The sequence below is a fragment of the Cydia pomonella genome, chromosome 3 (genome assembly GCF_033807575.1).
Source record: "Cydia pomonella isolate Wapato2018A chromosome 3, ilCydPomo1, whole genome shotgun sequence".
NCBI classification, from domain to species: Eukaryota; Metazoa; Arthropoda; class Insecta; order Lepidoptera; family Tortricidae; genus Cydia; species Cydia pomonella.
This window is the reverse complement of record NC_084705.1, coordinates 3,010,931-3,036,036: the sequence shown is the minus strand read 5'-3', so window position 1 is coordinate 3,036,036 and position 25,106 is coordinate 3,010,931. Positions and strand designations below refer to the sequence as shown.

The 25,106-nt window shown below is 40.6% G+C and overlaps 1 protein-coding gene across 2 annotated transcripts in view; it reads left to right on the top strand.

Annotated features, from left to right (window-relative positions):
* LOC133515795 (uncharacterized) overlaps window positions 1-25,106 on the top strand; it is a 54,366-nt gene that overhangs the window by 4,724 nt on the left and 24,536 nt on the right. Inside the window, exons 5-24 of one of the 2 annotated variants that reach the window (XM_061848383.1) lie at window positions 303-523; window positions 1,616-1,755; window positions 2,499-2,647; window positions 3,765-3,964; window positions 5,197-5,372; window positions 6,035-6,174; window positions 7,379-7,511; window positions 8,312-8,471; window positions 9,561-9,668; window positions 10,194-10,302; window positions 11,721-11,848; window positions 11,984-12,109; window positions 13,836-13,962; window positions 14,994-15,182; window positions 16,742-16,878; window positions 17,510-17,836; window positions 18,904-18,997; window positions 22,656-22,825; window positions 23,708-23,818; window positions 24,642-24,786. In XM_061848383.1, the coding sequence (XP_061704367.1) occupies window positions 303-523; window positions 1,616-1,755; window positions 2,499-2,647; window positions 3,765-3,964; window positions 5,197-5,372; window positions 6,035-6,174; window positions 7,379-7,511; window positions 8,312-8,471; window positions 9,561-9,668; window positions 10,194-10,302; window positions 11,721-11,848; window positions 11,984-12,109; window positions 13,836-13,962; window positions 14,994-15,182; window positions 16,742-16,878; window positions 17,510-17,836; window positions 18,904-18,997; window positions 22,656-22,825; window positions 23,708-23,818; window positions 24,642-24,786 (3,090 nt within the window). Of the gene's footprint in view, window positions 1-302; window positions 524-1,615; window positions 1,756-2,495; window positions 2,648-3,764; window positions 3,965-5,196; window positions 5,373-6,034; window positions 6,175-7,378; window positions 7,512-8,311; window positions 8,472-9,560; window positions 9,669-10,193; window positions 10,303-11,720; window positions 11,849-11,983; window positions 12,110-13,835; window positions 13,963-14,993; window positions 15,183-16,741; window positions 16,879-17,509; window positions 17,837-18,903; window positions 18,998-22,655; window positions 22,826-23,707; window positions 23,819-24,641; window positions 24,787-25,106 lie in introns of both variants that reach the window. The other variant, XM_061848382.1, reaches the window with a different exon arrangement.

Below are 25,106 nucleotides of genomic sequence, written 5' to 3'. Positions count from 1 at the left end.
CTCTTATATCAGCAGCATGTTCCACATAGGAATTTAATACTTCGACCCATCTTAGGTCAGCATCTCCCAAATTATGGGCCCCGACCCATTGGTGGGTCGCGTACGAAATTTGAGTGGGCCCTGGAACATAAGACGACATGCCTACCGATCGGGTTAACAGCCGGTACTAATAAAATAATATTTCATGCTCCCATATTTAAGATGGCCAAGAGGTGGGAGGACTTTTTGTGAGGCCAGTCAACTTTGAGAGCTCCTGTTCTAGGTAGTTAATTTCAGTGACAAAATCAAAACACAATTTTCAGATAGAAGAATTCATCTCAGAAACTGTCCGAGGCAACGTTGGAGACATCAGAGAAGCCCTAACCTTAGTACTTCAAGAGTTGCGCGCGAGCAGCTCCATCACCTGTCTGAAGATGGAGTACTTCACGGATTCCTTAAAGCGCTGGGCGCGGGCGCTGTGCGGCGCTTTGCTTGCTAAAAGTGACGTTAGGCAGCTACTGTTCTTGCTTCACCAGCTATTCAGGTAATCTGGTTTTACAAGCTTTTTCCTACTCCTCTACTGTTATCTGTCATTTATGCATTCATTAACACGAATATAAGAACATACATAAAAGGTTTCAAGAAAAGTCTATATTGTCTATTCCTCATAAAAGCTCTTGTGCTTTTAATCGCTATAACGTTACTGCGATTAATGGCTACAGACCTAACAAAACCAAAACGAATACAGTTTTAAACTAAGTGCATTGCCGCCAACTTACAAAATATTCATTTGGTTGCATAGTAAAAATAATTACTTCATAAGTCAGAAACACGCATGTGACACCCGTAATATAGCAACATAGACTACGAAGACCTCAGCGTTGCTTGTTAGTCTCCGTAGGCTACGGTGGCCAAAATTGAGAAAAAACTGTCCAAAAATTTAATTTAGCAAGTAGCAAGTACCAGGGCCTCATGAGTTACGAGGAGGTGTCGCCGACCGGCCGGCCGCGGCCCGGGGCGGGCCGGGCGCGTAACAAGGAATGCTCGCGCGTCTTGGCTATATACTTTTGCTTTGTTTACCTAAATTAAGATTTTTTTTTGTTGACTCGTAGGAAAAATATTGTATGCAACGTTGTATAAGTAGGTCAAAAAATGCTCGTGGCCTTCGGCTCCGGCTCACATTGTAACTCACGCCACTCGGCTTTTTTGACCCTTCTTATACAACTGTTGCATAAAATACTATTATTTAACTCGCATGTACTGTACCGGCCAATAATACGAGTATATCACCTTTGGGTGTTTGTAGGAACTTGTAAATAATGTACTTGAGTTAACAATGTAGGTTAGTTTTAGAAATTGTGTCCTTTGTTAAAAAGCTTATTTTAATAATTGTAATTGCGCTATCCGTCTGGAGTTGCCTTACCCGAAAACCTCGGCCAGTGATCATTGTATTATATGGACTGACGTTTATCTGGCAGCTATTTGTACGTCACGTATACCATAAATTTGACGTGCTACTCCCCCGCAAAAATCGGCAGACTTTGTCGCAGAAAATCACAGACAAGGCATCTCCAGTTGTTAAATCCTCCAAGGCACTGACTGATGATGATTATTATTATAAGACGTAAAATTCCAGACAAACCCATTCAGTGCGATGGGCGGCCCCTCTGATTAGACTCCCGATGTGTGATACAAGCGACGCGGCACGGGCCCTGGCCATACTGGACCTTTTGCTGTCTGCACCCGTCTTGGAGACGGCTAAGGAATGTACTGAAGGTACGATGGTGTTGGTATGCATTTATGTTTGAGGGTATATAATCAGGGATCGGAACCGGTTTTTTGCAAAAACATCGAAATAACCATATATTTCGGTTTATTTTATACTCTAAATGTAGGACTCAGTTGTGTTTTCAGATAACGACTTCGTATTATTAGATTGCCTAATTAGAAATGAAGTAATTAACAAAGAACGAAAAAATACCGTTTTCGTTCCCATACAAAAAATACCGGTTTCCGATCCCTGTATATAATAATAAAAGTCACTTAGTATGACCTAAATCTTATACCCATAATTCATGTATATTTATGTATTTTGGGGATAGAAAAAACGGCTCTAATGATTTCGATGAATGTAATTTGGTGATTGGGGGCGAAAAATCGATCTAGCTAGGTCTTATCTCTGGGAAAACGCGCATTTACAGGGCTGTTTACCAGCTAAGGAGAACCGGTCCAATACGCCCCGTGTTTTCACCATCAAAAAAATTGTAGTTGTAATCACTTTATTGTACACAACACAGGTTCACATAATATTTACAGAAATAGAGGTACAAAGGCGAACTTATCCCTATAAGGGATCTCTTCCAGCTAATCTTCGGGAAAAAAATTGGTTGGCGCATTGCGCGCACCAAAAGGCAAGGCGCCAATCTCAATTTACACAATATTACAATATTTTCTCCTGCTTTTTATGTTTGTGCCGTCCCCAGTCTAGCTAAATGTATGGATCCTACCGTTTCCAGCAGAGAACGAGGAGATGTGGGAGGAGGTGGACCGGCACGGCGGCGCCGGGGCCGTCAGCGAGGGCGCCTTGCGGGAGCAGGACCTGCTGGCGTTGTTGAAGGCGTTCCCGCTGCGGGCGCTCGCGGCGCGCCTCGCGCTCCTACAGCGGACTGTGAGTAACTACCGTCTTTAGCAGAGAACAGATGTGGGAGGAGGTGGACTGGCACGGCGGCGCCGGGGCCGTCAGCGAGGGCGCCTTGCGGGAGCAGGACCTGCTGGCGTTGTGGAAGGCGTTCCCGCTGCGGGCGCTCGCGGCGCGCCTCGCGCTCCTACAGCGGACTGTGAGTAACTACCGTCTTTAGCAGAGAACAGATGTGGGAGGAGGTGGACTGGCACGGCGGCGCCGGGGCCGTCAGCGAGGGCGCCTTGCGGGAGCAGGACCTGCTGGCGTTGTTGAAGGCGTTCCCGCTGCGGGCGCTCGCGGTGCGCCTCGCGCTCCTACAGCGGACTGTGAGTAACTACCGTCTCTAGCAGAGAACAGATGTGGGAGGAGTTGGACCGGCACGGCGGCGCCGGGGCCGTCAGCGAGGGCGCCTTGCGGGAGCAGGACCTGCTGGCGTTGTTGAAGGCGTTCCCGCTGCGGGCGCTCGCGGTGCGCCTCGCGCTCCTACAGCGGACTGTGAGTAACTACCGTCTCTAGCAGAGAACAGATGTGGGAGGAGTTGGACCGGCACGGCGGCGCCGGGGCCGTCAGCGAAGGCGCCTTGCGGTAGCAGGACCTGGCTCATATTTTTAGCTTTTGTACATAAATTGTTACAGCTTTTTAAAGTGCGTTTTAGGTGGGTTAATGATTTTTTTCTATGAGTGTTTAAAAAAAAATCAATATTCGAATCGCTAAAGTCCGTAGAAAAAATCCTCAAGAATGCTAATACATTTTTTGACAACCGTAGGTATTGTTATCTCAACAAGCGGTACGGTTATAAAAACCCCGCTCTCTAAGTCTATGGCACCATAAGATAAGAGTGAAGAAAGGAATAGGGAGAATGAGATAGTGGTATCGTTCTCTGATATCGAGAAACTGTATCGTACTAACACAGGATCGTGAGTGGCTTTTATTTAATAAGAGTTGATACTATATAGTAGTTACGTTCTTCGGTTGCAAGAATTTGCAATCTTGCTTAAGACTACATTGATTGAGTTCTTTGATAGCTCGATTATAGAAGACCATGACCATACCTCGGCCTGTCTTTCAACTTGTACATTACATATACCTTTATTAACTTTTTTAGGACATAACCCAAACCCGTCCATACGAATGGGACCACGCAGCGCGAGACGTGCTCCGTGCGTGCTGCGGCGTGCGCACGCTGCTCGCCGTGCTCACGCGCGCTGTGCGCACGCACGCACAATACTCGCGCCTGCGCGCTGAGCTGCGCGCACTGGGACACCATGCTATGTGGGCGGTGGCTGACTTGCACAAACATAATAGGTGACTTACATTTTTTATTTAATAACTTAAGTTTCATTGTATATTTTGACAACACACATTTTAATATAGTTATTTACGATACAAGTGCGAAAAGTAGGAAATCTCGTGTCGATTTAAAACACTCCCTTCGGTCGTGTTTATCGCTACTTGTTGCGAATTACCGATTCGCACGTGTATTGTACAACGTTTTACAGTACATAATTATGATATGGCTCTTTAAAATTTCGACATATGCGGGAAAGTAGCACCATGTGTACTGTAATAGTTATTTACAGTACATATGGTGCTATTTTACTGCACTAGTGCGCAAATTAGCATATTACGTTCCTGTGTCAAACATTTAAAGGGCCATATGTACTATAAAACGTTGTACGATACATGTGCGAATAGATAATTAGTAACTCGTGTCGATTTAAAACATTCCCTTGAGTTGCGAATTACCTATTCGCACATGTATCGGTTTTACAGTACATTAAGGCTCTTTAAATTTTCTAAATAGTTACGTAATGTGCTAAATATCGCACTAGCGGCAAAATAGCACAATGTGTACTGCACATTATATTTACACGCGTGCGGAAGTAAACGTAGGGTCAGCATCAAAAGTAGCGGGTGAAACAACGCACCAAAATTATCTGACATCCCTGATAATTTTTCCAAATATAGATAAATTTTTAAAATTCACGTTCAAAAGTGATATCTTTATAGTCCCAGTTGTTCTATATTAAAAACATCCATTTTTGTTAAGCTGTTACACAATGAATTATGAAGCATTGTTTGTACCGCTACTTTTGATGCTGACTGTACGATACACGCGCGAATAGGTAATTTTCTATATTCTGCATACAACTATCGTAATTATTTTTTTTTTATTGCAAAGTGAAACAAACAGCATATCATTACACATACAGTTTAACAAATTAAGTTAATACAACAGCCAGAACAGTTTCCACTTATAGGTTACACAATTATTGCTCTGAGAAAAACAACATGCACGTATTAAACAATTAACTAGGCAATTAAAAGCTAAAATGAAGATTATAAATAAGTTAGGTACTTAATTAATGATAACATTTAAGAAATATGAAGTTTATATAATTATTGATAAAATTTATGAACAATTTAATAAATTTCAAGAAAGAGAAAGAAGATTTTAGACAGAATTACTATACAAAAAGTTAAAAAATAACTACATATTTTAAAATGTTTATGATCATATTACCTTTTGTCAACAGAGCCTCGTACCCCAAAGAACTATCAACCCAAATCTCGGGCGAGCTGGAAGCCATATTCACGGACGGCTGGGTGCTGGCGAGCACGGAGCCCCCGGGCTGCCGGGCGCCGCCCGCGGCTCTGCTGCGGCGCGCCGCCCGGCCCGCCTACTGCGTGGCCCTGATGACCCACTTACACGGTTCGTAGTAAAACAACTATAAACTACTAATACTATATACAGGGTGATTTCGGGGTCGTGGAGCAGGAGAACAAGACATCACACAGAATTCAAAGATGAGTCTAATGATGTTGCTCATTATTTATTATCACCAATAATTATGATTATTTTTCAGATGACAAGTAGAAAAAAAACATGTTTGCGTACAATTTGGTCACCCTACTCAATGTGACGTCTTGTCGCTTTCCATACAGCGTATGTCAAAAGTCATAGGGTGACCATGATTACTTCGTATAAGACTAATTTTACTTGAAAAATAATAAAAATCAAACTAATTATCTTTCAATCAAATACTACCGTATGATAATGTAAATCATTTATAGATTCAGAAAAAGTGGTTTCTGGATCACGACCCAGAAATCACCCTGTAATATATGGAGCTACAACAATCTTTTAGAAACCAAAACAGATGTCGAGGCGTCTTCAGACTCTTCAACTCAGCTCCATATTAATTTAAATTGTATTTTAGTTATAAATACATAAAAATAAAATAAAAATTATTTATTATCAGACAAATTTAGGAGGTGCAAAAGACTAGATCGGAAACTAGTAAACTAAAGAAAAAACTTATAAATACTAAATCTACAACAATATAACAATACAAAGATATGTTTATATTACAGAAAAACAACCATTAGTGATAGACTGTTTATCGCTATCGCTGTCTCTTTCCTGCGGGCAGTGCGTGCACGTCGCGACGCAAGTCGCAAGTTGCGAGGACAATGCAGAGATACCGGCCATGGTCGTCGATTTCCTTGTACAGGTATTAAATAAATATAAGATTATATATATATTTATTTATTTTATTTAAACTTTATTGCACAAAATATATACAATAATGTACAAATGGCGGACTTAATGGCATTCTCTACCAGTCAACCATAGGGCCAAACAGAGACACTTACAATTGGTGCAGACAGTGAGAAAAAAAAGTCAATTAATTAAAAAGAAAAGCAAACTAATATACTTATAAACTACATTTATATCATATAAATACATACATACTATAAATATAAGAAACACAAACATACATATACATACACATACATACTATAAATATAATATTGAACCCAAAATATATTATTATTGATATTGATTATTATTTGTTATTGATTTATATTTTTTTATTTGAACTCTCGTTTTAGCAAATGCTTACGTAACATCCGCTTGAAAGAAAACTTACTTGGAGCTTGTCTGATGTATTCTTTCTAGATATAATATATATATAAAGTTAGGTTCTATTGTGTATTTTTTGTATGAAAATGCTAAAAATATATAGAGCCCTATTAACTATTTAACTGCTTTCCAGGCCTTCTGTTGACATCTTGTGAGATTTGTCAACAGACAACTGTCCCACACATGAGAGATATGACTCAATTCCTCTAAACGTATCACGTAAATAATAAACCCCCTGTGCTTAAAGAAATGGGCATAATTTTGACACACACAGAAATAACACCCAAGTTCCATTATCCGTCACTTACGGCACTAGAGACATTTTTCTGTATGTTGTATTTCGCTTCGCTGACTTGAAATTTTTGATTCATATCTTTCGCTCGTGGAGATATATAGCACTCATTTCGCTCAGTGGATCTGTAGAGTGAGTAAAAGAGATGGTTATAATTATAATACACGCACAGTCATAAGTGCGACCAAGATGGCGAACGCGATACGAACCCGCCATGTGTTCTCACCCTCCGAACCGGTCGTTTCGCATATTCGCGTCGTCTCCCTCGTCTGGCTCGGCCGGCTCATTCGGATCATGAGTGGGAAAGGGCGAGCAAGTAACACTGAGATAGATGAGTTACTGAGCGAGTTAAATCTCGAGTGAGTTGAGTGAGTGAGTTCAATCAAAAGATATAGTTTATTTAAATCACTCACTCGTGAACGACATGTCTAGTATGTTGATTGTGCTACCTATATTAAATTTAAATTGTTTTTAGTTTATGAAATGTCGCCTTTGGCAGGTGGCATTAAAACCAAAGAGGCGCTGCAACGGCTCGTGCATGGAGGCGGCTCGAGAATGTCTCCCCAAACTGCTGTCGCGACACGACTATTTATACGCCAGGGCGGTACATAGCATAGCTTACGTTCATCAGTGTAAGTTACTATTCGTTCCTATTCTACCAAAGATTTTACTTTTGCCTTTCGACGCAAATTTGTCAGGTTGAGTAGGTGAGCCAGCAGTCAACAGATAGACAATTACTACATTGTGCAACGAGGGGGGTAAGTGAAATTTTGGATACGAGGGACTTAAAGACCCGAGTTTGCAATATTCTTACCCCCGGAGTTACACACAATGTTTTCATCACATTTGCGAAGAAAAAACTAAATTTTAAGCAAAATAATTCCTAAATACGGTGACATATCAAACATTCGTCCGCCATTATGTAATTTATTTCTTTCACGATTGGAATTTAGTTTGAAATATATTAAACTGCTGTTAAATTAATCAAATTAAATAACTTTAAACAACAAAAAAAAATTAAATTATAAACGTCAGTCTTTTAAAAGTAAAATTATTTTATGCTACTTGGTTTCTATGAATAAGTTTCATAATAAAAAAAAGCTGTAACTCCCTAGGGAGTTATAGCTTTTTTCACAATCCAGAACTCCCGCGGGAAGAATATAGGCCTTTGTCCTTCAGTGCACCTGCATGAAATAAGATCTTTTTGGAGTAAGTGTGATGAAAAGGAAGTTTAGTAATAAGGGTTCTTGTGGGATCTTGTGGCAGTGGTGGCACTCTACGGGCGTGAGATGTTTAAATACTAGTGTATGAAATCTATCAATAAAGTCTTCAACGAATCAAAGTATCTATATCTGGAATGGTTTATTCTAGCATTTTGTTTTAATCTTCCACTGAAATATCACGTAGATTGTTCATGTTGTTTATCTTCCAGTGGAACCACTGCAGCCAACAGCGGCCATTTTGAAACCGTTCTGCCTTCAAAGATGGCGGCCGTCGACGGGCGAGATACGCGCCGTGCTCGACGACTGGTCGCAACGCAGCCCGCAACTGTTGCCGTGTCTATTACAAGAACTTAGTTATACACCTTATGAGTGAGTTTAAATAATAAATATGCCAATGGTGGTTATTTTGAAGTGACTTTAAAGATGGCGGCCGTCTACGGGAGAGATACGCATCGTGCTCGACGTCTGGTCGCAACGCAGCCCGCAACTGTTGCGGTGTCTATTACAAGAACTTAGTTATACACCTTACGAGTAAGTTTAAATACAATGGTAGTTATTTTGAAATGCCTTCAAAGATGGCGGCTGTCTACGGGAGAGGTACACGCCTGCTGTAGCTATATTTGAGTATCTTTCTAGTCACACTATCTTGTTATATAAATAAGAACCACCAGGTCACCGGCTTTCGTTATACAAAGCGCAGGTTCGACCACATATGGAGTACTGTTCTCACCTCTGGTCTGGAGCACTGAAATACCAACTTCTTCCACTTGACTTCATCCAACGTCGGGCAGTTCGTATTGTTGGTGACCCCGATCTCACAGTCGGTTTGGGACCTCTAAGTCTTCGGAGAGACGTTGGCTCTCTGTGCCTGTTCTACCGTCTGTACAATGGGGAATGTTCTGAAGAACTTTTTGAATTGGTGCCACCGTCGCGTTTTTATGACCGCACCTCCCGCCAAAGAAACAATGTTCATCCTCACATTCTCGACACGTGGCAAACCAAGAACAAGCGGGCATCTCGCTCGTTTTTGCCCAGAACGTGCAAGTTGTGGAATGAGCTACCTTCTGAGGTGTTTCCCTTGCGCTATGACATGGGGTTCTTGAAGAAGCAGGTATTTAGGGATCTCAAAGGTTGGCAACGCATAAGTGGCTCCTCCGATGTTGCTTATGTCCATGGGCGGCGATGACTGCTTCCCATCAGGCGGTTCGTCTGCTCGTCGGCCTATTACATAAAAAAAAGAAACGAATGTCACTATAATATGAACAACTTCCAACCCCTCTTACCGTTCTGTCTGCATTCTAAGAGCGATCCGATCTCCGTCATCCGATTTCTTTCGGATTTAGTGCGTAACTTACCATAGAAACAGTTCTACGGCTACTACGGACCATATTTTCGCGGGTTCGGATCGGATTCGGAACGGACGTAGTGCGAAACCGCTCTAATCCGTATTTTTCCCAGTGGGCTGTCACTGGAGTCGCAGCTGACGATCGGCTCGTGGCTGTGCGGCGTGGCGGCGCCGGCGCCGGACTGGGCCTGGGACGTGCTCGTACGGCTGCGCGTGCACAGGTGTGATCTAGATTATATATTATTAATTATTCTAACACTCAATATTTCTATTATTTTTCTTGTTTTGATGTCGAAAATCACAAAACTCCTCACCACAACTTCGGTTTTGACACGCGCGGCCACCGTCGACGGAAGACATTTTTACAAGCTTTTATTTAACTTAACATGTTCGTATGTAAGTCACTTTTTTTTCAACACTTGCAAGCCATTTTTATCCACTTCCTGATATCCGATTAAGCTGAAATTTTGTATACATATGTGAATCTGATGACAATGCAATATTATAGTAGGGTAGTCATTTTCGTAAACTTGAATCACTACTCTTGGCTTGGGACCCCAAGCTCCCTTAGCGAGCCATGGCAAAAAGACGGGGAAACTCTAGCAAGATACGATATTGGTTGTATTTGTACATCCACCATCAGATATATCGGCTGCTCTAATATCTGACTCCGACTGTACTATTGGTATATTGTTGGCAACCTTCGTTTAGCAATTTGGAATTTGAACGTTGCTTCTAATGTTCAGGTCCAGCTGGCGGCTGCCATTGGACGCGCCTCCGCCGGAGCAAACGCAAAATGTATTCGCGGAGGCCTACGCGGTCTTGTCTAGTTCCTGGGGACATTCCTTACCATTGGTGAGTCACTGACTATAATTTTCAAAGGCGTGCAAGGTTGAGACAGAATGGAATGTAAAACATACCATAACCGAAAAATGTCGCCGCCGATTCCAATTTGTTCATTATCGACTATAATTGCGTTCGAATTCATTTTTTTCTAAACATGTACATGAAAATTTTACCGATCTATATGAGCCTAACTTGAAGCCGGTAACTTAAAAAAGTACCTAACTAAACTAGTAAGTCGGACCCTATAGCGTTAAGTTTTTTTTGGGATGAAGCAGGATGTTTCGCGATCGGATCCCGGTAAGGGCATTTAAAGGGAAAATATTTGTTCCTAAGTTATGGGTGTTTTATACGTATCTAAAGTAATTGTTTATATATTTAAGTTTGTATATCGTGAGGAACACAGAGGTTCGCTCCAAAACCCGTGTCGTCGATGTTGGGATGAAGACCGCCAGGCTTAAGTGGGACTGGGCTGGACATGTCTGCCGGATGAATGATGACAGATGGGCTAAAATAGCCACTAGCTGGCATCCCCGGTGTAGTCGTGGCAGAGGCAGACCGAGAAAGAGATGGCGGGACGACTTGGATGCGTTTCAGCGGGACTGGCGGGACCTTGCTCAGCACAGGGAGGATTGGAAAGCTAGAGGGGAGGCCTTTGCCCAGCAGTGGGACACACAAATAGGCTAATAAAAAAAATATCGTCGCCTAGTATCCATAGTACAAGTTTAGGATTAGGGTCGATCTGTGCAAGATCGTCCCTAAATATTTATTTATTTATAATTCAGACCCCAAAAGAAGTAGAAAATGTTTTATTCTATGTTTTTAATCTTTATAGATTGAAGATAAATTGTTGTTAATATTATGTTTAGTTATTATGAATTGTTTTTATGTTGGTTCTGTTTACTTGTCTTGTTTATTTGTAAAATATTATTTTGTGTTTATTGACATGTTTTTACCATGTTTAACGTTTGGCCTCCACTGTAAGCCGGACATGTGCTTGGAACAATATATATATATTTCTGTTTACCGTGCGGAAAGCGTGAACTTTCGGCACGCTGCGCCAAACGAAGTTGCCGCTTTCCGGCTCCGTCGAACAGAAAATAGTAACAAATGTGATATACTTTGACGACCGGTCTGACCTAGTGGGTAGTGACCCTGCCTGTGAAGCCGATGTCCTGGGTTAAAATCCCAGTAAGGGCACTAGTTTGTGTGATGAACACAGATATTTGTTCCTGAATATTGGGAGTTTTCTATGTATTTATACATTATATGTATCGGTCTGGGTGCCTACAACACAAGCCTTTTTGAGCTTACTGCGGGACTTAGTCTCACACAATCTGTGTAAGAATATTTATTATCAATGCTATTGATTACAGCTAGTCCCATCGCTTTGAAAACGGCCGCCATTTTAAATCTTCCATTTACTATAGATTTGCGAGTACGGCGCCCCCGCGCTGGTTCGCGTTGCAACAGCGCGCGCGCCGGTGGCGGCGCACGCGCTGCCGCTCCTGATGGCCGCCATGATGCACTCGCCCGCGTCCGTCTCGCTCACACCACTGTGAGTACACAGCCCATCTCACTCTAACGCTATGCCAGAGACACCTGTATTTATCTTTATTCGTTTGTGAAATCGACAACTGATTCTTAATTGGTTGTGATGGATTAGCTTTACTGTGTCCACGTTCGGTTGCAGGTTCTCATCGCTGACGAGCACATTGCTAGCGCCGCCGCAGTCCCTGGTGCAGTGGGCGCGCGGTGAAAAGGCAGCTACCCCCGAAATCCTGCTGAGGAGAATGCTGGCTCACGTGGAAAATCAGCCGTAAGTGCCATGTCTAAAATCGTCATTAGAGTTCCTTAAAATAAATATGAGACGAATTAAAAAAGATCATCGAATTGTCAAACCTGATTATTTTGAGATCCAAACCGTAAACGACACAGAAATACAAAGCTATTAACATTATTTTATCTTGGAATAGGTTGTTCCTGATAATTAAAAGGAGGTGTTACTTCATACATTGTAACCTTAGAGCATATAAAAATGAAAAAAAAAAAAAAATGAAAAATGTTTTATTTGTTATAACCAACTGGATACGCCGTCTGTAATTTCCTGTGCAAAACATTCTGCCGATTTTTGCGGGGGAGGGGCACGTCAAATGTGTACGTTACGTACAAATAGCCATATCAGATAAACGTCGGTCTATACCAGGGGTCGCCAATTAGTATTTTCAGCGGTCCAGTTTTTAAAATAAAATGACCATCACGGTCCGTTACTATTAAATAATCAAGTGTAATGTACAGCATAAAATAGGTCCATTTGAGCCCTAGTCTATACAATAAATATGACGTGACTATGGCCATTGGTTTTCGAAGATTGTAACCATACACCGTAAACCAGCAACAGATTTTCATGGCCCAATCTCTCTCGGACATTATTAGGTATGAATCCTCGTGAACATCTCTGCTGCTCCTTTGGTGGATTTATTAGTCCAAATTAAACACATTTTTGGCAAACGCCTGTGTCATCTTTGTTGGAAAGTTTAAAATTTAAATGTTCGCAATGTAAAAGACTGTACTTTTTTGAAACATATGTTGTGTTAAAGAGAATTTGAAATAGAGGTGTATTGTCAAAGAAAACTTTGTGGTGACGTTAATTTACTGCCATCTTTCGACACATCATTGAAACTTTTAGAACGCCATTTGAATTAGATCCTTATGCTTTCACTGATATGTGTTTTTAAATATCAAAAAGTGGCGCCAACTTATAGATCAAAGGTCAAAGCATCGTATTGAGCGATGACGCCATAACCTTTAGGTTGTGCCCGGTAAGATGGCGCCACTTTTTGATATTTAACAAATTGAACACATATCATTGAAATGGCTTTCTAAAAGTTTTAATTATGTGTCGAAAGATGGCAGTAAATTTATGTCGCTACAAAGTTTTCTTTGACAATAAACCTCTATTTCAAATTCTCTTTGCTTTTGCTTACGATAAGCAATGGACCCAAAGCTACAGTTTACGATACCTCGTAATCTGCTTTCTGAAGCATTTGTACTCTGGCTTCTGGACCCTTTTACAAATAATCGGAACCCTTTGTTTAACTCATTTTAATTATTGAAAGTGAAAGTCATAAATTCATAATGTAATGCATGATTGTCAGATTATCATTCTGAAACCGTTAGCTTCTCAGGATTTTCGTAAGGTTATCCTACAGATAGGTTAGGTTAGGTTTGTTTTATGGAAATCCTGAATAGTTACTCGTTTCTGAGAAAAACAAATTATGACTAACGAAAAATTTTTTACGGAAAAACGATACATTACGACTTAAAACTATGATAAAAGATAAAGATAGTTTATTATTCAAGTAGGCATATTACAGTGCGCTTATGAGCGTCAAATAAAGCTACACCGGCTCTAACCCTACACCTCTGACCCGAGAAGATTTAAATCTCCCCTCAATTGGAGGGTATCCCAATATGAACCGGCAAGAAACTCGAAACAATACGAAACAATACTCGTAAAGACCCATAAATAATAAATGTTGTAGTTCCCCAGCGGACCGCGACGCGGCAGTGTCCACGTGGCTACAGGCGCTGCGCCCCGCGGGGCTGGCGGGCGCTGCGCTGGCGGCCGCGGACGCTCTGCTGCTCACCGCGCCCACCTACAATATCCAGGTCTGTACTCCTATAAATACAATATATACAATAAAATATACAGTAAGTTTATTAACTAAAACCATTTACTCAAACCCGTAAATGTTTAGGTCATACTCAGTAACTTTTACTATGAGACTAACCCCGAAATCACGAAATAAAATTGGCGATGGCGGGATAACTTAGACTCCTTTTTGAGGGACTGGCCGGTCGTAGCTCAAAACCGGGATGAGTGGAAGTAGAGGGGGGAGCCCTTTGCCCAGCAGTGGGACTCAATAGGCTCGTTATAATATAATATATAATAATATTTCGTACAGTTGAAATTTTCTATGAGAGTAAAATTTTTTTTCGTGATTTCGGTGTTGGCCCCATAAGAAAAGTTGCTCAGTATAACCTAAATATTAACTGGTTTTGGTAAATGGTTTTAGTTAATAAACATACTGTATATACAACAAATACTAGATTTTTTATACTACCTACGTCGGCGGCAAACAAGCATACGGCCCGCCTGATGGTAAGCAGTCTCCGTAGCCTATGGACGCCTGCAACTCCAGAGGTATTAGCGTTGCCGACCTTTAAACTCCGCACCCTCGTTAACACTACTAATACTCCTACTTGATTCCCAAACGTCCATAGGCTAAGATCGACTACCATAAGATAAGATAAGATATTTATTTGTAAAGTCATGTACATAAGATGTTATTACAGTTATACAGTAAGCTTCCATGACACCCTGTCAGGGCACACAAATTGTCTTATATCTAGCTTAATACTAAATTACAGGCTATGCATGCTATTATAATGTAGTATTTGAATTAATGTAGGTATAATTAAAAATGAGTCAAAGCAAAAGTTAAATTGAATGGCAATGTTTGGTTAATGACAAATTTTGATAGTGACCTTCTCTTATAATGCGACTAGGTTTCATCATTTAGAAAGTCCTCCACTGAGTAGTAGCATTTATGTATGAGAAAAGTTTTTAATTTTTTGTGACTCATGCGGACTAAGTGCTATCTTTCAATGAAATAGTCTAAAGAAGATCATATTGTCAGGAGGCGCTCAAGCCCGAAGTTGTTTCCCATTTGGTCTACAACGCTGCTCACGCGCCGCTGACGTGCGCAAGCGCGTTACTTGCGACGCACGCGCACCATGAACTGCCCATTCTGTTCCCACGACTGCTGCAGCTCCTCGCGGAACAGCGCGCCCACGGGCAGAAGATACACGTGGACAATGCTCTGAAGGTGGGTATACAGGGTGCCGCTTTGGATGCGACATACAGGGTGGCAATAAGCAGAGGAAATATAATAAGTTTTAGACAAAAATTTCATTTTTGGGACAGGGTTTTATAGCTCACTGTACTTTTCTTTCCACAGGCAACTAATACTCATCGAGACACTTCTAAAAACCCCAAACACAATTAGGTTGCGTTGTTTTATCACGGAGTTCCTATGGTCGCCTCCTGTCTCCATCATCAGATCAGCTCGATGGTACCATAATATTGCATTGTCACCCGACTTACATATGTATGGAAATTTTCATCTTCGTCGGAAACCGGGAAGTTGGTCAAATTTAACTTTTAGTTTTGATTACAGACCGACAGACAGACAACGGGACAGGTAAAACTACGAGTAAATAAAAGCTTTAAAAATGTGCCTTTTTTACGTACAATTCTTTTTCAAATGAATCTGTTCATACAAAAATAAAAGCCGTAGGGCATTTTCTAGCAGCTGTTTTTCATCAAGGATCATTCCTACATCCGACATCGGATTGGACAAAGTGATCCATACAGGGTGGATGCTTCTCTTAAGGTCTGGGTGGTATACTCTGAAGGTGGAGCACGGCACACCATGAACTACCCATGACCAGCATATAGCTGTAATCTTAAGCTGGAGTAATCTAGCAGTGTTATTTACGAAACTAATAGCCACAGTCTTAATGCCTCCGCTATAGCAAAGCTCCAAATCCTGCACATTTGTATGCACGGGTGTTAAGCTAATAGTTTTGCTGACTGTACCATCGCGGCTGGTGAAATCCATCGCACACGCCCAAGCCAGTTAGCGTTGCTAATATTATTTTTCGAGCCTTCACCCGCGCAAGACATTGGAGGCACTAACCCACCATCGCTAGGCCTTTTTTTGCAATAAGGTTTAACATTTGTTATTTTGACAACAAATGGACGATACGACGACGTCATACGATGATAAATAAATAAATAATAAAAATGAAAAGCCTTTTTATTCCTTAACCACTTTGCAAACTATTTTTAAACTAAATACTATTCTATACTAATCTAATAAAGTGTTAGTTAGGATTCCTTTCGGGTATAGGCCTCCTCCAACCTCTCCCACCGTTCTCGGCCTTGTGCCTCTGTGAGCCAGTTGCTCGACACTCTCTATATCGTCTGCCCAGCGAGCGCGGGGGCGCCCAGATCCTCGTTTCCCACTTGGTCCCTTCCAGGTAGTTAATAGTTTTGTCCATTTTTCATCTGGCGTCCTCGCGATGTGACTTGCACCATCCACACTTGACAGACTGATAAACGACACCCGGCGCGCCGCGGCGAGTTTAATATGACACTTCACATACAATAAAATTTAGCGAATACTGTAACGGTGACAGACTGTTTGGTGCAACCGGCCCTTAGTCAGTGTTCGAGAGCGTCAATTACTTACTATTAACCTAACTTTTAAAAAATTTCTTTCGATTGCCCTTTGTCATGCTCTAATCTTGTGTTTTATGTAGCTTGTGTATTTCAAACGACAAGTCAAACGATGATACTAATCTTTACATAATGTGGTTGTAGCAAATCGGTTGCGGCCTCAGCTCGGACGAGCTGGTGATTCACCAAGCCGCCGCGGCGCTGCTGGCGCCGGCGGGGCACCCGGCCCTGCCGCTGTGGCGGCTACTGATGCACTTGTACCTGCACTCCTCCAATATCTCGTAAGTACAACAATTGGCTACTTGACAGGCACAGAAACAAATAAATATATGTGCTAATCACACAAATAAATGCTCTTACCGGGATTCGAACCCAGGACCATTGGCTTCATAGGCAGGGTCACTATCCACTACGCTAGGACAGGTCGTTAAACACAAGTTAACACAACCACAACCACGGTCGGTAGGACAACCGAAAAACCCACGATTTTTGACCACCACCCACATATGTTTGGTTTAGAGTGTTGAGACAATTCGAAATACATTACAATCTCACTAATCTGGCACTAATTCTTAAACAAGAGAGACGGATTACTGGAAAATTCGGATTACTGGAAGTTAGAGCAAATCTGCATATTATTTAAATGTTTTTTAGTTTGTCGTAGAAACACATTTTACAAAAATACTAAATTTAAAAAAGCCTACTGTTATCTGGAACTTAGCCATTTATAAAGAGATTTATTAAGTACTGTAGGGCTAAGATGGTCCGCTCTTTATCATTTGTCACCATGCCTGTCACGTTCTAACAAGTATGTAAGTGCGAAAGTGACGGGCATAGTGACAAGCGATAAAAATGGAACCATGCTGCCACTGCTGAATATATAAAATTACTTACATTTCACATTCTTTACAGTTCAGACCCAGCACCAATCGGACCTCTATTCTTCTCCGGTCTCATCAAATCCAGGACCCTGGCTCAACTAAAGAAACGTCTGCACGAAACCATCCTCTACCACCACAACCAATCAGAAACCTTCAGAACCTTACTGAACAGACCTGAACCTAAAGAATCTAAGTCTAAGTCTAGCTCGCCGGAGACGCTGTTACCGACGACCTCTCTTGGTGACTTGACGGAGGAAAGTGAGAGTGAGACGGACAGTGAGATAGATGATGTGTCGGAGAGTGAGGAGAGGAGGAGGGTCAATGTGAACATGTTGGCGTACCACGAGGGCGCTGAAAAGTAAGTGTGGATTGACTTTTTTTTTTATGATTAGTTCAGTCACATTAAAACTTATTTTATAATTTTAAAATTCATTGTAAACTATCATTACCATTTAAACTTAACGTACTATTTAAATTTTTAGATATTTACGTCTTCATATGTTGTTTTAATTTCGAGAAACTTTATTGCAATAATAGTAATAGCCAAGGCTTCTAGGGACTTTTTCGGTTGAGTTAACAAACATCTATACAAGCGAAAGTTCCAAAAATATATTTACACGACCTTATTGTCAGTATAAATATATTTAAATGCGTGTAAACAAGCCTCGAAAGCCGATTAATTTTACAAATAATTATCATGTACTTGGCGCAAAACCTTTTAATTTCGGTTTCGTTCGAAAAACCGCTATTTTTAAACCAGATTTAAGAGAACATTTCCATAAAGTTCTCGTCAGATTAACCGGTTTAGAACAATAAAAACCGGTTTCTTCCTACATCGGTGTCTATGTTAACGCGGCACACCAGCAGGCTGGCCGGTCGTCTCCTCGCTCGTCGAATAAACCGGTTTATTTAGGTTACAATAAAGTTCTTAAATCGTTCGCGTTCTTATGAAAGTTCAGAGTCAAACCGAAATAAATCGGGCTTTACCGCTATTTTTAAACCGGTCCGAGCCTTGCGTGTATATTTTTGGGATGTCGGCGTGTAATGTTTGTGAATTCGACTGTACATAATACCAAAGAGAATTTGAAAAAGAGATAAATTGTCAAAGTTAACTTTGTAGCCACAGTAAATTTACTGCCATCTTTCGACACATGATTAAAACTTTTAGAACGCCATTTGACTTTGACCTTTATTATTTCACTATCTGTTAAATAAATATCAAAAAGAGGCGCGATCTAATAGAGCATAGGGGTATGGCACCATCGCTTGAAACGGTGCCGGCGTTCCTTTGGCGTTCTAAAAGTTTTAATCATGTGTTGAAAGATGGCAGTAAATTTACTGTGGCTACAAAGTTTACTTTGACAATCTACCTCTATTTCAAAATATCTTTGATAGTACTAGTACCTAATGACATTTGTTTCGTAGGATGCTACGAGAGTACAGTTGCTGGCTGGAGGCGGGCGACAGGTTGCGGGCCACGCCGCACCATGCGGACATGGCACGGTTCATACCACCAGCTGTAAGTACGGAATTGTGCATCGGAGCCTAGACAAGTGATAAACGTTTACAGAAAACGTTAATCCAAACTTATAATTATTTATTTTAAACTTTATTGCACAATAAAAATAAGTACAAACCAGTCAACCATAGGGCAAAACAGAAATTCTCGAATGTGGGTGTAGTGAGAAAAATAATTCAAAAGAAATGACAACTATAAAAGTAATTTTAAAAATCTATTTACAATTTGGACATTAATATAGTATTTTATGCAACAGTTGTATAAGAAGGGTCAAAAAAGGCGGGTGGCGTGAGTTACAATGTGAGCCGGAGCCAAAGGCGTAGGCGAACATTGTAAAGGAATACGCCACGAGCATTTTTTGACCTACTTATACAACGTTGCATACAATATTTTTCCTACGAGTCAACAAAAATAAATCTTAATTTAGGTAAACAAAGCAAAAGTATATAGCCAAGACGCGCGAGCATACCTTGTTACGCGCCCGGCCCGCCCCGGGCCGCGGCCGGCCGGTCAGCGACACCTCGTAACTCATGAGGCCCTGGTACTTGCTACTTGCTAAATTAAATTTTTGGACAGTTTTTTCTCAATTTTGGCCACCGTAGCCTACGGAGACTAACAAGCAACGCTAAGCGGTCTTCGTAGTCTATGGGTGTTGCTATATTACGGGTGTCACATGCGTGTTTCTGACTTATGAAGTAATTATTTTTACTATGCAACCAAATGAATATTTTGTAAGTTGGAAGCAATGCACTTAGTTTAAAACTGTATTCGTTTTGGTTTTGTTAGGTTGGTAGCCATTAATCGCAGTAACGTTATAGCGATTAAAAGCACAAGAGCTTTTATGAGGAATAGACAATATAGACTTTTCTTGAAACCTTTTATGTATGTTGACGACCAGTTTGGCCTAGTGGGTAGTGACCCTGCTTACGAAGTCGATGGTCCCGGGTTCAAATCCTGGTAAGGGCATTTATTCGTGTGATGAGCATGGATATTTGTTCCTGAGTCATGGGTGTTTTCTATGTATTTAAGTATTTATAAATATTTATATATTATATATATCGTTGTCTAAGTACCCTCAATACAAGCCTTATTGAGCTTACTATGGGACTTAGTCAATTTGTGTACTAGTGTCCTATAATATTTATTTATTTATTTATATTTATTTATTTATGTTCTTATATTCGTGTTAATGAATGCATAAATGACAGATAACAGTAGAGGAGTAGGAAAACATTATTTACAATGTTGCACAAATTATATTAGGTACTACATATATATAGACATATTGCTATACACGATGATTTTTAATCCGTGAACAGGAGTGGAATAATATTAAAATTTAGCCCAAATTAAACTTATTCGGCGAGGTCTCGCGTTATTTCTTCACTGTTTAATTAATTAAAAGTGAAAACATAGTTAAAACAAGTAACTATTGAATACATGGTCATCCTACAGTATAATAAAGTTTAACTACGATACGTCAAGTGCCATCAGTATGGCGGGAAATTTGATGGATCTTATGTCAATAAATACTTCTATGTACTTGTAATCTTATCAGTGCTGCACTGATAACGACGAAAATAATTGGTACTTAGGTGATTAACATAAAGTGCATTTCCTACACTTTTATTTGCAAGCTACTTAACAAGTTAAATTTTGAACAAGTAAAACGATTTGTTTTTAAACTGTACAATTTAATAAATAAATACAAAACAATAAAAGCAACTGCATACCTGACCAACTAAAACATAAAAAAGATTATTATAAACATAATTTAACAGGTGTTCAAAATGACCACCGTGTTGTTCTTGACACAGCTCCGCTCGACGCCTGTGATTATTTTTAATTCTGCGAAGAGAATTGCTAGCCCTTATTTCGTCAAATGCGTAGCATATTCTTTGGCGGAGTTCTAGTACAGTATTGGACTCTTGTTCATAAACAATTCGTTTTACGTCACTCCAAAGGTAAAAATCCAATGGAGTGAGATCTGGACTGCGTGGAGGCCATGCGATAGGGCCGCCGCGGCCGATCCACCGCCCAGGGAATTCCGCGTTCAGGTAGTCGCGAACCCTATGTTCAAAATGTGCAGGGGCACCATCATGCTGGAAATGCAAGTTATTCAAATTCCTCAGTGGCACTTCATCCAACAACTCTGTTACCATATGCCTTAGCAAATTTAGGTAGTTTCCTCCATTTAATCTCTCTTCTATGAATATGGGTCCAATTAATGTCTCATTAATTATCCCTGCCCACACATTTACCGAGAAACGCACTTGAAACGCGTTTCTTCGGGTGAGCCGAGGATTTTCGGCAGCCCAAAAGTGTTCATTATGGACATTAAATTGACCGACACGCGTGAAGGTCGATTCATCCGACCACAAGATATTGGTTTCGATGTTTCTCTCGAACCACTGACAGAAAGCAACCCTCCCTGCAAAATCTGTTGGTAGAATATCTTGCACAGGTCGAAAATGAAAGGGATGTAAATCGGACAAGTTAAGCAACCGCCACACGAAGGATTGACTCACTCGAAATCTTCTCGCTGCTTGCCTAGTGTTCCTTCGAGGATCCCGAGCAAAGAATCTTAAGATTCGTCGATCCAGATCGTCAGGATGACGACGAGGTCGTCCGGGTGCTTGACCATGTTGCGGCACTGTAAACTGCCCGAAGTCACGCAGGTTTTGGTGCATGCAGGTTTATCAAATTGTGTCTGGGAATCGGGACGTTTGGATGAAGTTCGTGAAATAACTGTTGGGTTCGTCTTGTGCTGTTCGTTTGTATCGACAAACGTACAATGTCGTAACGCTCGATATTTTAGTACGGATATGGCGGAGGCATGATTTTTGGAAAATTAGTTATAATTTTCTCATTCAATATTCACGACTCTGACTTTGTTTATGCGTATGACAAAAGTGATTGACAATGTCAAGGATGGGGTTTACTCATAAATTGTCAATTGCTAATAAGTTTGTAAAGAGGTTACAAACTCATTAAAACCGATAAGGTAGTAGAGTGACAAGGATTTTAGGATAAAATTTAACTCAAATTTAAAATTATGATTAAAAACAAACAAATTTGTTTCCACGTAATTACTACTTTAACGTAATCTCCATCAATTACTGAGTTAGAAAAGATGGTTCCTGTTCACGGATTAAGAATCATCGTGTATAAATACCAATATATATATATATATATATATACATAAATATAACATATAATATCAATATACAACATATAATAACAATATATTATAAAAACTATGCATATGCGCGGAGGAGGACTAACTTACTTGTGTTGCACTCAGCAGCAACTTAAGGGTATTTAAACTTTTAGAACACTGATTTCGTGTCCTAGGGACTCCCTATTTTTCAAAAACCATGTTGTTTTTTTTTACTTTTTTTTTACACGGGCATTATTAGATCCATAAATGAGATTGATCAGATAAAAGTTACATTTTGTACGGTAACGCAGCAGAAGAAAGTTTACTCCTATACAAAAATCAGGGACACACAATTTTTCGAAAATTGATTCACCCTTAAATAATGCATGAAAATGATCACACGACTTTTCGTTCGCATCTATCATCCTGTTACATCTTTAATTTTAGTTTGAAGTTTGGTAAATCATTAGAAACACTTTATATTTTCATGAACCACAGGCCTTGAATACAGCATGGGCGGAGCATCTAAACTCTATCCGTCCCGCTCGCTCCAATGACGATGACGATTTGCGAGCCCCGAGACAACCGCCTTCGCCCGACCCTCCTCTAACACCACTTCAGAGCGCCGTGCAGCGGATTTTTAGGATTGAAGACCGATCTGAAATGAGGCAAGTAAAAATTGCGCTTTAAACACAGCATGAGTGGATTATCTAAACTCTATCCGTCCCGCTCGTTCCAATGAGGATGACGATTTGCGAGCCCCGAGACGACCGCCTTCACCCGAAGCTCTTCTAATACCACTATAGAGCGCCATACAGCAGATTTTTACAATCAAAGATCGCTCTGATAACAGGTTAGCTTGAATTTCCCGTAAAAAAAATAAGCATGGCATGGACAGGAGCATCTAAACTCTATTCGTCCCGCTCGCTCCTATGAGGATCACGATTTGCAAGCCTTCACCCTACGCTCCTCTAATACCACTTCAAAGCGCCGTGCAGCGGATTTTTTAGGATCAAAGATCACTCCGAGAAAAGGTTTGCTTAGATTTTCTGTTTAGAAATTACGCTTTAAACACATCATGGGCGGAGCATCTAAACTCTTTCCGTCCTGGTCGCTCCAATGGGACGAGGATTTGCGAGCGCCAAGACGATCGGCTTCGCACGAGAAAAAATTAGTTTGATTTTCTGTAAGTAATTAATACACTTTAAACGTGATGCAAGAATTTTGAGAAATTCAAAGAACTCTATAAGCTTTTGTGTGTGTCATTAACATTTAAGTTGACCACACTGTATTATTATTCCAAAGTAAATGAAATTACAACACTTTTTGAAACATAATTAAGGTTTTAAAAAAAAAGGTTAGGTTATTTTGGTCTAAAAACCTCCTTGGCGCTGCATTCAGTGATTGAAATTATTGTTTCATAGCATATTAACAAATTAAAATTATCAAATAAAATAAATTAACCTCTCAAATCCCAGAGTTGTCAAAAATCGACTTTGCTAATCAGAATTAAGGTCGAATTTCGTGTAAAGTAAAATATGTGTTTACAGGGCGAAGGTACTTCCAATCACGTCGCCGGTGGGCAACGTCGACTTCGACCACCCGCGGCAGCTGTATATGCTGGTCGACAAGCATCTGGCTGACGTGGAAACCTTTGCCAGGTAACACAATATCAATAGTTGGAGTTTCCTAAGTGTCTACCAGTACAACCAAAGCACCAGTAGTCAGTGGGTGACGTCGACTTCGACCACCCACGGCAGCTGTATATGCTCGTCGACAAGTATCTCCGAGACAACCGCCAGATAACGCAATATCAATAGTTGAAGTATCCTAAGCGTCTGCCGTGTTACCCACAGCCAGGTATTCATAGGTACAATCATGTCGCCAGTGGGTGACGTCGACTTCGACCACTCGCGTCAACTTTAATAGCCCAGATGGACCCATCTGTAGGCTTAGCACAGGAGCGGCACGAGAGTATCTCGCCCGCGAGAAAGACTACCCGTCGTTTTCTCACTGTATGAATTAAAGATGGACAGGTAGTCTATCTCGCGGGCTAAATACTGTCGCGCGGCTTCTGTGCTAGGGCTACTGGGCTGTTATAATATAAAAAAAAAATTGCAATGTAACGATGTTGTGCTGCTCGAATAGTAGCAATTTATAAGTGAAATGCACCTCGTGATCTCTGCAAATGGTTCATAATGCGGAGTCTGTGTAGTCTTCGTTAATATATAATATAAGAGGTATATGAAGCGAATTTTTTTACAATAGAATCCCGTACGTTGCAATGCGTCTGTTAGGCACAACAATGCGGAAACATCCGCAGATTATGCACCTGCGCTATTTTATTTATTTATTTAAACTTTATTGCACAAATTTACAAAAAAAGAGCACAAATGGCGGACTAAACGCCTTGAGGCATTCTCTACCAGTCAAAATATTATATTTTCATCTTTTAAAGGACTAATTAACCTAGTTTCGTTCCAGACAATGGTCGTCAGACGTGAATAGAGTCGGCACATTGGATACAAAGTTATGGCCACTAGTTTGTACCCTGCGTTACCGAAAAAAACTACCTTCCTTGCGCAAGATGTGCCCTAACAATTGCGGGGTCGTCGTGATAGACCTACAGGTAAGGAGATTATTTTATTTATTTATTTATTTAATGCAGCGGTTCCTAACCTGGGGGTAACTACCTCCGAAAAAATTAAAAATGTAAAACCCATATACATACGCTTGTTTGACTCAAATAAACCATTCATTCATTCATTACGTAGGTGTAAAACTGGTATTTTACGGGGTTATTAAGCTCAATTAAATATAACAGAAATTAGACCTAAAAGAAAGAATATTGATATTTATTGGGAGTCGGGGTAAAATCGGGTTCCCTAGTTAGTCATAGGAGTGGCAGAACTGAAAAGGTTAGGAACGACTGATTTAATCTTGTTTGCA